Here is a 12,096-nt window from a genome sequence, read left to right as displayed (position 1 = left end):
AATAAGGCTATAGATCTACTTATTACATAGTCTAAATTAGTATCTAGATCTAGAAGTAGGACTAGCACTAGATTACTAGATAACTAGATGATACTAAATCTAGATCTATCTAGAAATAGTAATAGACTTGGTGATAGATCTCTAGATTCTAGATTTCTATGTATCATTATGTAATAAATTTAGTTCTCAATAAGTCCATAGATCTAGACATAAATATTTAGATCTATAATATAATTATTATAATCTGTGTTCTTAGACTTAGAGGACTCATTAAATGTAGATCTAGACCCAGTAGACTCTTGAATTATTTTAGATCTAGAACTACAGACAACATCTAGAGTGACAAGAGTAGAGCCCTAGAAAAGGATAGATAATCAAGTAGATCTAGATAGAATAATCTAGATATATTCATTAGATTTAGATCTAGTAGTAACAAATTAAAATAGATAGTAACATTTGAGTCTAGGTCATTAGAATACATTTTGGTTAGAATTCATCATCAGAGCTAATGATTTCAAATAAAGGACGTAATTATGAATTAAAGGTTTTCTTACTTTTAATTATAATACTATTTACATCTAATTTATAAGAAGCAAACTAGTATTGTTATTAAAGTAATATAATTGAAGTTTTATTTATTGCGTACAGTATGGCTGACAAACGTAAACACGTTTATGTTCCACATTGGGGCCCAAAATTGCACATTTTCAACCTGAGTGTTCCACATTCTGGGTCTTGGGGGCAGGCATGTCTGGTCTAAATACATGAATACATACATAAATACATGCAAGACAGATTTTACTTTTGAGATTTACTTTAGTAACTAGTTAAATAAATACTTACATATTTTACTTTGACCCTCCCACACACACCCTTTACAGTTGGTGGCCTCGTACATACACACACACACACACTCATGCTACACAGATTGGTTAATTAGGGATATCTGTTTATAACTACTGTTAAGTTTTAATTCATCAATCAGTAAAAGTTTAAAGCTATTAGGTATATAAAGGAAAAAAAATAATACGAATATAGGTATGTTATTTAAAAGTTTTGCATAATGTTCAGCAACACAAACTATTACAAGACATGTAGGTATCCGGCTCCAGCCGAATATCATATTTTACTATTCGGCTCCGGACGAAAATCAAAAAGTACTATCCAGTGCACCCCTTATACATACACATATATATTTATTTATATATATATATGTATATGTATGTATATATATATATGTATGTATATATTGTTAAGGCCTCCGCGCGGTGTTGATTCTTGGCAATATGTCTAGTGTAGATCTGACTGGAAGTAACGCTGAACTCAACTACTTCAATAACACCGGCGAACGGCCGAAACAATCAAATATGTAGTCGACGCTGATGTTGTTCTATAACGATATTTAATAATCAAGAAGGGAATCGTCCGATGTCAGCTATGTCCGTAAATCCGTATCTATTTTACTGCTCTACAAGAAGCGTCTTCCTTTTAGCGTCGCTTAGAGCGTTCTTGTTTTTTAACCCACTTTACGTCATCATCACTAAGTAAAACTTTACCCTATTCCCGAAACAAATAACTAATTCCTAATCATGTCATAACAATATATATGAACTGTTGTGGTGATGCAGATAAGGGTAGCAATTGTGTATCCATCTGCCACATGACACAGTGGTAATCGGTATCGTAAAACTTTTTTTTTTTCAACATTTAGAGCAAAATTAGCTAAACTATATCATTTATAAGATATTATTCTAACATAATATGCAACTTTTGAAAAATTCATTTTGTTTTAAAGAAAAATGATTATTTTTTACCTTTTGACCCCCCTTAATTTTATGCATGTAAGTTGTTCATTACATCAAATAGTAAGCATTTTCCTATTTTTTATCTCTGTATTTCTAATTTTTCTTTAGAGTTCATGCTTTTGGGTTAAGACTTTAATTTTTCTTTTTTAGGTTGAAGAAGATGAGTTGAAAGCACAGATTTTAAATACCTACCGTTTGACAGCAAAGAAGGAGCATGCTCGTATTTTGCAAAGACGCCAGATTATTGAAAATCGTAAAGAACAGTTGGAACAGAATCAGGACCAGAGGGTATTTTTTGTATATTATGTTTTTTGTTTTTTGTAATATAAAATTCAATAAAATTTAAAGATTCACTCTTTCTTTTAGGAGAGGGAGGAACAAGAACTTGCAGAAGAACAGCGCCGTAAAACCTATGAAGCTGAGATGGCTAGATTGGAAAGAGAAGCTGAAGAGCGAAATAAACAGCGACAACTTGAAGAGCATGAACAGATTAAAAAACGACATGTGAAAGAGCGTTTAGAAGAGTTAAGAAAAACTCCACATGGTTCAAAGATTTTACAAAATATTGATGAAGAGGTGAACCAATTTGTTATAATTACAAATTTTGCATTTTCTAATTTAAATTTTAATATAACTTGTTTGTGGTCTCTCTCTTCATATGTTGAACTTATCTGCAAAGCTTTTTATGCTAGGAAATTGCTGAACTAGATGTTGATGAAATCATGGCTAAACAAGTAGAGCAGCTGGAAAAAGAGAAAAAAGAATTACAAGAGAGATTGAAAGGGCAAGAAAAAAAGGTAAGAAAAACAAAACACCCAGGTAATTTATTAAACGTTTTGCATAGACTGAGATACAAATGCAATTAAAACTTAACATTGTATTAGAAAAATTAAATGTCACTCTATAAATCTGAAATCAGTTAAACACCACTGTTTGATACCATTTACTATTTGTATAGTAAAATTAGATTTTGTTAATATTTAACAAATGTGATTTAAACATTATTTTGATGGAAAGTACAAACAAATGAGATTTTTTTTGAGATTCATACAACTGGCTCTAATTAATTGATTGGCTGAAGTAGTAGATTAATTTTTTTTTTCCATTAGAAGTTTTTTAATGTATTGAACTAATATGGATGGTTAATATCTAAAAGATCACTAGTTGAGGTGCACTTCAAATATCATGGGGGAAAAATTATCATTAACTTAGGATGCTAAATGTACTGGTAACCATAGAATTATAATCATTTATTAATAAATTCGCTTTTTCATTTAGGTAGATTATTTGGCTCGTGCCAAGCGAATTGAGGAGATACCATTGCTACAAGATCAGTACGAAGAAGATCAGAAGGCTAGAAAAGCTTTTTGGGAGGAGCAAGAGAAAGAAAGGGTAAATATTTTACTAAAATTTACTTTTCTGTATCCTTAGTTAACATGTTTAAGCTGTTGGTGCGGGGAGATTCCATAGCTACCATACTATCCCCACGTCTTCGTTTTTGGAAACTTGCCATTCTTATGACAGGACACAATAGAATGACTTATTCTGGCTGAAATTAGAAATAGCTAACATGCACTTGTGGAGTGCTACTAGAGAAACCTGTATGCTTTATCGAGAGGTCCAAACAAGATACTGACCCCTAAACATGTCTTAAGAAGAAAAAGTGTATGGAGAGCTACCTTATCCAGAAACCACTGATTAGTTGTTTCATCTTGCATTTGTGACCAAGTTATCATGATAATTAGAGCGAATTTAGAAAAAATTGTTTTTTTACTCAGCAAAGATAAATACCAATGATTATAATGTCTGGGTTATTTAAAAAAAAAAAAAAGCAATTGTGTAAGATATATTGTAAAGACATGAAGGAGATCCATGATAGGATGTAATACTACAATCTATAATTCGTATAATAAATATATCAAATGTCACAATAATTGCAGATCTTTTTTATTTATTTTTTTTTACCTTTTTTCCCCCCAGTATTTTTGTTTATGAAATAGTTAACAATGTTTTTAAGCATTTCTTCCACATTGGGACCCAAGTCAAAGGCCTTGCTAGAGATGTCACCTTGAGTGGTGCCTAAACATTCTGCCCCCCTCCCCCCACATTCTTTTAAAGAATATATCCTTTTTGTTGAACTGTTTTACAAGGTGCTAATTAACTACTTTGTTAATTGGAACTAAACTGTAAAGTGATTCTTTTCTTGTTTTTTATTTATGAAATGTAGTCTGAAAGAAGTTACCTACCATTATTTAAGGTTTGTCATTTAAATTAATAATTAATCTTACATAAATTATTTCAGATTGAGTCCACTAAGCTGGAGCGAGCTCATGCTTTGGAAACAAAAGCGCGTTTAATATTGATGAAATCGGATTTAGATACCTTTACCAACTCTCTCAAAAAGGCGAAAAAGTCTGAATATGAGGTTCCTTTCTTTTTCAATATTTTTTTTTTCTTTTAATTATTTTAATTTAATAATTTAAAACTTAAAAATGATTGGACCAAAAATTCATTTTTAAGGATTTTTTAATATACATTAGTAGTGTCAGAATATGCATCGATATCAACTAGCAAAAAATATTCTTGATATAGGATAAGCTCAAAGATTTTGAAAAGCTGCTATCAGAGGAAAGACGGAAGCGCTTGCAAGAGCGCAAAATAAAACGAAAAGAAGAACGTAGACAAAAGTGGATTCAAGAAAAAGAAGAAGCTGCACAGAGAGCACGTGATGAACTATTAAAAAGAGGTATTCGACTTTAGTGTTTTCAACATTTTTTAGGCAACTCTTTCAGACATGCTTTGCTAACTGTGAAACATTTTAAAAACATTGTTTTTTTCTATGAAGGGGCTTTTACAACACCCAGATTTGCAATATAATAAAAGAAACTTAAATTTAACTTAGACAAAGTTGGGGTCTTAATATAAAAAAAAATTCTCTTTAACAATGCTAAGGAAGGATTAAGAAAAGTTTAACTTGTTCATAAATTGAGCTGCTGTTAAAAATAAGTTTGTTATTTAAAATATGAACAGAAAGAGAAGAGAAAGAACGTGAGGAACAAGAAAAAAGAGAAGCTGAAGAAAGAGTTTACTTAGAAAGAAAAGCAAAATTGGACGAACAGTTAATCAAACAGAGAGCTAAAGAAAAGGAAATAGAGGAACGTGAAGCAAAGCGCAGAGAAGAAGAGAGGAAACAGTAAGATTTATCTTATATCTTGAAAAGATGAAATAAAAATTTGATGTAAATATTAGCAGGCATATCAAGTTAAATGTGGATAAACAGGGTCCAACATGGGCAGACATTCTTACCATTCCATATTAAACTGAACTCTTCCACAAAATCTAAAAAAGCTCATACCCCATTGGTTATTTTTTGTTCTGCCAAGGCTGAATTCTTACCAAAAAAAAAGATTATTTTCATTATTTTTAAAATACTGCGAAATGAAAATGTTGAATGTGGGAAGCGTGGTCGAGAGGCTAAGTACACTTGAACTGGGCTTGGTTTGGTTACCTATGAAGGTTCAACACCTGACTCAAGCAGTTATGTTTACTGCGCACCCTCAGATACCCCTTCCACCTACTGGTCCACAAATTAGATTGGACCATATCGCTCTGAGCATGCTATAAGCAAGAAGATAGTGCTATATAAAAGCTGTAATTATCATTATTTAATGCAAAATAAAATATATGTAGGGCTATATTTTTATTTTTTTTATTTTGTCTCCTCCCAGATTTACAAAGATATGGTTTATCTAGATCTATATTAGTCTTACAATCTAGTAAGCGCTACTAATTTTCCATTCAAATCATTTCTCTTCCTGATTGATAATAGTTCTAAAATTTTTATAAGAATGCAAATTATACTGATTTATATCCATGGACGCAAGATCGCCGGCTATAGCTGGCATGCCAGCAAAATCGAAGTAAAAAAAAAAAGCTTGCCGGCAAACACCAGTCCTGTTCTGGGTGGGATGTTGGCAAGATATTTATTATTTTCACAATCAAGTAACAATAATTGATTGGATAAGTGCATAGTTTTGTGTATGTTCTACAATGTATCACACAAATGGGCGGGACACACACATGCATATACACACACACATAGGCCCTAAATATATATATATATATATATATATATATATATATATATATATATATATATATATATACACACATATAATATACTGGTATACATTATACATTTCATCCTTAAAAAAACTAAAATCTAAAATTTTGTTATGGAAAAGTGCTACTAACCCTGGAGATAAAGCTCTTCATGGGGGCCTAGAACAAGCCAACATAAAATCTGAAAGGGCTCATGGTGCCTTTTCAATCATGTTTTGAATGATATACCTTGCTTGGATTCAGTGTTCTGCTTAATTTTCAAATAATTTAAATTTTAATAATTTTGTTCTTTACTTATTGAATATTAATGCCCTTCAATTAATTAATTTTTCATTTTGGTTGAATTTCCTTGTTATATTCAGAAAAAAAAAGTTTTATTTGTTATACAATTTTAAAACTAAACATATTTGCCTTTTTTATATATATAAAAAAAATTTTAACTATTGAAAATCAAAGCTATTTAAAACATATTAAAGGTGTCGTGTGCTTGTTTATTTATAGAAATCAACATTCGTAGAAACTTTGGAGATTATCATTGTAGAGGTATAGAATCTGTTAAAAGGTCCATCCACAACCTGGCGGGGGTATTTAAAATTTATTATTAAAATGCCTTAATCTATAGTTCTTTCTTCAAATCTCTCCCTAGATAACAATGACTTCATGAGTGCATTTTATGAGGCTGTATTTGGCAATTAATTTTTCCTTTGTTGGAGCTTGTTTCTTTTAACATATTGAACTAAAATCATTCTTAAATATATTTTTTTTCAGGCAAGAAATAAAACCATCAGAACGAGTAACAACTGGAAGAGAAAATGATGCAGATTGGCGTGGTGATAGTGTACCTGTTGATGAATCAGAAAGAAAACCAAAATCTCGAAGTTGGAGAGAGAGAGAGGTAGAAAAAGAAAATAGCCAAGAGATAAAACCTCTTGAAAAAAGAGTAACTGGAAGAGACATGGATTCAGACTGGCGTAATGATAGTGGAACTATAGATGAATCAGAAGGTAAAACTAAACCCAGAAGTTGGAGAGAGAGAGAAATGGAAAAAGAAAATAGCTGGAAGTCAAGAAAGTATGTATTTTGTTTATCATTATGAATTAAAATGTATGAAATTTATTTAAAAAATAATAATAATAATTGTAACACTTATTTTTTAGGGACCCAGAAGCTGAGAATTGGCGTTCAACCTTCAGAGAACCTCCTAGAGAAAGTTGGAGAGAGCGCCACGATGACAGGCGTGAGGATAGAGGTCCTCAAAGAGATGACAGGCGTGATGATAGAGGTCCTCAAAGAGATGACAGGCGTGATGATAGAGGTCCTCAAAGAGATGACAGGCGTGATGATAGAGGTCCTCAAAGAGATGACTGGCGTGGTGGGGATAAACAAAGAGAAGCACCATTAAGTAGAGGAAGCTGGAGAGCCAGAGATGATTCAGGTCCACAGAGAGTAGCACACAGAGATAACAGAGATAGCATTGATGAAAGAAAAGGAGCTGATTCTGAGGTTAACTGGCGAAGAGGTTTTGAAAGTGATGATAAGCACCATGATAGAGATGAAAGAATAGAAAGAGATGATAGAAGAGGTCTTGATCGATCTGACAGAAGAACTTTTGATAGAGAAGATAGACTAGAAAGAGATGATAGGAGAGGTGCTGACCGAATAGATAGAAGAACATTTGATCGAGATGATAGAATTGAAAGAGAAGATAGAAGAGGTTTTGACCGATCTGACAGAAGAACCTTTGATAGAGAGGATAGAAAAGAAAGAGAAGATAGAAGGGTGCTTGACCGACCAGATAGAATAACCTTTGATCGAGATGATAGGAGAGCATTCCAAGAAAGAAGAGCTCCAATTCGGGATGATAGACATGTTGAAAGAACAGGTCCTCCTGTTGATGATCGTAGAGGACCAATAGAACTTCGAGAGAGAGATGAAGGGTGGCGACGAGGTATTCACATTTATTTTTTTTTTTTATATAATTGGTGCCTAAGAGTTTTTAAAGCTTAATTTCCTCTGTTATTCAGGATTGGACTCATTCCTACATTTCAATTGTTAATTTTATAACGATTATAAGTTTAGTTCTTTTTTTTTTTAACCCTCAAATCAATGAAAAGATAATTTTTTTTTAGCAGATCAATGATGAGATGAATTTTTTTAAAACTAAGAATATATACAAAATTAGGGGGGGGGGGGGGACAAAATCAGTTCGCACTTAAAACAAAAAGTAGGTTATTCTTAATACTACATTATTATAGGTCAGAAGCTAATTTGTTTATTTCAGATTCAAAAAAAAAATTGGGCTGATCCTAACATCTAAAAAGTCTTTTTAAATACTGTAGATAGAAGTGTTAAATTTTTTTTTTAGTAAAACACAGAGCTATTATAAATCTGAACTAAAAAGTCTCTCTCTTTTCATATTAGAAATTGCTTCTTAATTAGATTGTAAATTTGTGCTTCAGTTCTCACAGGATTGAAAAGATTTAGGTATTGCCAATATAATTGATTTAAATGTACTTGATCAGTGGTTGTCAATTTTTTTAGTTCCCTTACTCATCCCCCAAGGTATAAATTTTATTGTTCGTAGGTCTAAATAACTTAAAATTTTTCTAATATTAAAAAAGCATAATCATTGAATATGATATGCATAATGTATCAAAGCTGTATGCAAAGGATGTCGAAGACAAACATTATTTTCAGGAATTATTTTTTTTTTTTAGCAAAATCAAGTTATAATTAGGTTATAAATTACTAAATAACCATTATGCTATTTCTAACTGTACAAGAAACTTCCACTTACATTATTTCTGGTTTGTATTATCACAGCACTGGTGCTGCATACAATGATTTGTGTTCATCAGAACTTAAGTGATGGGAATTTTCTGAAAATTTTCGAAATTCCAAAAATTTCTTCTGATCCGATTTTCTAACAAAAAAATCAGAAATTTTTCCTGACATTTTTTTGAAGAAAATGCTTTTTTTTTAAATAAAAACATTTGCTTGTAGGCCTACATATATCTAAATCTAGAGTCTAGATACTATTATAATAGATGTAGACCTACTATTATTAAGAGTGAATACTATTATAATAGATGTAGACCTATTATTCAGAGTGAATTCAATTGCTCAAGAAGCTTATTAATTATTTTATGTTAGTATATTTTATAGAGGCTTTGTGTAGCCTGCCCAATCATAGCGTGTATACATAGCGGTGTGCACGACACATGAATGGGACTATTGAAATGCATATAAACATGGAAGCTCTAGCGAACGAATGCATGAAAAATGCGTTAGAAACACAAAATTTGATTAAAATATGAAATGAGTGAACTTTATTTTGTTATTAAAGAAATGAAAAGTGGACTCTAAATGGAGAAACTTTCAGGAAAAGTGGACAGATCTTTACTTTTTTGTGGAATATAATAGTATGATGTTTGATTTGTAAAGAAAGTGGCTGTCTTTAAAGAATATAGCATTAAAAGGCATTATAAAACCAAACACATATGGTAGCATTCTTGGTTTGAGCCGCAAAGACAAGATTATCATGTTACAACTAGAGATTGGGGTTTTGTCGAGAATATTTACAAAAAGAGACAAAATGAGTCAGTGATAAGGGCCAGCTACAGTGTTGCTCACATCTTAAGTAGAGCAATGAAGCCTTTTTCTGATGGGGAGTGTGTAAAAAATGTGTTAGCTAGCAGTGATGGTAGAAATCTGTCCTGAAAAGAAGAATGCAGTAGAAGCTGTCAGCCTTTCTCGCATGACAAAGCAAGGCGATTGGAAGATATGGGTGAAAATCTCCATTCACAATTAAAAGACAGAGCAGCAGAATTCGAAATAATTTCTGTTGCCGCTGACGAGTCTACTGACTTAACTGATACTGCGCAACTCTTATTCACTGTTTAAACAGCAGTTTTGATAAAACAGGAGTTAGCAGCTATGAAGAGAATGCATGGGACTAAAACTGGAGAAGACCTGTTCAAAGAACTGTCAACCATCATAGAGGACCCTGCTCTTCCTTGGAATAAATTAGTTGGAGTGACTACTGATAGTGCTAGAAATATGGTTGGATGTCTCAGCGAACATACAGCAAGAGTTGTATAAAACATTATTGAGTCAAATGGAACTGAACCTATGCGGTATCACTGTATCATTCACCAACTAAATCTCTGTGGAAAGGTTTTGAATCTGGACCATGTGATGATGATTGTGTTCAGCACTAAATTTCATCAAATCACAAAAGAGGGGGGGGGGGGGCTGGTTGAAGAATGGTATTAAAACTTTTTTTTTTTTTTTATTTGAGACATGAAATTAAAATATTTATGACGCAAAAATTAAAACAAGTGCTACAACTGAATGACCCCCTCATGGTTGTGGGATTTGGCTTTTTTATGCCACATCACATCTAAATGAACTCAACACCAAATGCTTGTGCTCACTAAATTAACATTTTTCATTACAGTAATTCTTTGGCAGTGTTTTTGTTGCCAAATTTCATCAATGAATCAATCATGCTGTGAGTTCCAATGACTTATGGGGATGTTTAACTCCAGATTGTCATTCTAGAATACCGGTACTAGTAATTATTTTCCAAGACATTTTGCATTTTTCCAGAAATTTACCAATCTTGTCAAATACATTATGTGCTGTAGTATTCATTTCAAGATGTTAGCAAAAGAAAAATCTTTTTTTAGTATCCATCATTTATATACATGCAACGGAAGTCTGCACTGGTGGCATTAGAGTTGCTTGACTAGATGTAGATCTAGGTAGTATAGTGTCAAATGACGCCTCACTTTGAAGGGAAGTTGATTACCGTTTGGCCAGGGCCAGTAGCACTTTTGGACACCTTCAGGCGAGAGTTTGGTGGAACAAATCGCTCCTCCTGCCTACAAAAATCAATGTTTACCAGGCGGTGGTTCTCTCAACCCTTCTATATGGCTCTGAGACATGGACACTATACAGAAAACAACTAAGACTTCTTGAGCGCTTTATCATGGACATAAGGGGGCAAGACCGCACTACAAACAGCAATGTCCATACAGATGGACAGTGTAGATGGACTTCTTATGGTCCGGCAGTTACGCTGGGTAGGGCATGTATCCCGTATGTGAGATGAACGTATGCCAAAGGCAGTCTTTTTTGGTGAGCTAAAAGGTGGTTGGCATAACAGAGGCCCAGAACTGAAATGCTTCAAAGACCAGCTTAGGCGTTAACTTTCCTTGGCTGACATAGAAGAGAGCACCTGGTTGCATGCAGCCTCAGAACTAGACAGCTGGAGGTCATTCACGAAGGCTGCGGATACCCATTTGAGACCAAAAGAATATCTAAATCGACCACCTACGAAAAATGGTTATGCTTGCCATGGATGTGGCAAAATATGTAGGTCACAGCTGGGGCTGTGCAGCCATGGGAAATATTGCACTCCTCACTAATCTTCAGACTCAAAGACAAGCCTTATTATTATGATAAACTGTTATAATCAATATACTTGAAAGATGATTCACTTGTCTTCAACATGTTGGAACATCATATATATACATATATATTTATTTGATTTTAAAAAAATAAATTATTTACCAATGAGAAATTAGATTTTTTTTTATTTTTTTTTTAAGGTGATGTTCCTAGAGATGTTCCTTCCAGAGTTGAAAGAAGAAACCCCAGAGAGAACTGTAAGCTTTAATCAGATATTAAAAATTAGTTATAATATATATTGTTATTCCTAAATAATTAAAACATCTTTTCTTTTTCAGCTCAACAACATGAAGATGATGGTTGGACCACAGTTCGCTACTGATATATATATATATAACCTTTAGTGGTAGAGGGTTTTCCTTTTTTTTTTTTTAATTACATTTTTTTTTTTCAGTGGCTGTGGAGTCAGATTTATTTCAGGAATAAATATAAAAATGTTGATATACCTACTTTTGTTTTTATTTGGTGTGTGTTTGTGTAAGTTGTACAAATATTTGTACATTGAAACATCATATGCAAGATACCAGATAGGAAAAAATTACACTAGGTAATAGTTACAATAACTAAGTCTCCTTTTTAAAACAGATTAAAATGCTGTCACATTTTTCTCTTCCCTTGAGGGTTCCAGGTGACTCGTCTTGGGAGGATATTTACTTCAATTGGCTTCTGTTTTGTTCCTTGTCACTGTTCCTCA

General features: G+C 32.7%; 1 protein-coding gene across 1 annotated transcript in view; it reads left to right on the top strand.

Annotated features, from left to right (window-relative positions):
• LOC106073532 (eukaryotic translation initiation factor 3 subunit A-like) overlaps nucleotides 1-11,843 on the top strand; it is a 46,896-nt gene extending 35,053 nt beyond the window's left edge. The window contains exons 12-22 of the mRNA XM_056040914.1: nucleotides 1,956-2,093; nucleotides 2,172-2,381; nucleotides 2,498-2,602; nucleotides 3,084-3,197; nucleotides 4,108-4,230; nucleotides 4,398-4,551; nucleotides 4,836-4,998; nucleotides 6,696-6,998; nucleotides 7,085-7,875; nucleotides 11,543-11,599; nucleotides 11,681-11,843. Coding sequence (XP_055896889.1) covers nucleotides 1,956-2,093; nucleotides 2,172-2,381; nucleotides 2,498-2,602; nucleotides 3,084-3,197; nucleotides 4,108-4,230; nucleotides 4,398-4,551; nucleotides 4,836-4,998; nucleotides 6,696-6,998; nucleotides 7,085-7,875; nucleotides 11,543-11,599; nucleotides 11,681-11,724 — 2,202 coding nt within the window. The 3' untranslated portion in view covers nucleotides 11,725-11,843. The remainder of the gene's footprint in view (nucleotides 1-1,955; nucleotides 2,094-2,171; nucleotides 2,382-2,497; nucleotides 2,603-3,083; nucleotides 3,198-4,107; nucleotides 4,231-4,397; nucleotides 4,552-4,835; nucleotides 4,999-6,695; nucleotides 6,999-7,084; nucleotides 7,876-11,542; nucleotides 11,600-11,680) is intronic.
• Nucleotides 11,844-12,096: the final 253 nt, after the last annotated feature.

This window comes from Biomphalaria glabrata, chromosome 1, assembly GCF_947242115.1.
Source record: "Biomphalaria glabrata chromosome 1, xgBioGlab47.1, whole genome shotgun sequence".
Taxonomy (NCBI): domain Eukaryota; kingdom Metazoa; phylum Mollusca; class Gastropoda; family Planorbidae; genus Biomphalaria; species Biomphalaria glabrata.
This window is presented reverse-complemented; position numbering and strand designations above follow the sequence as displayed.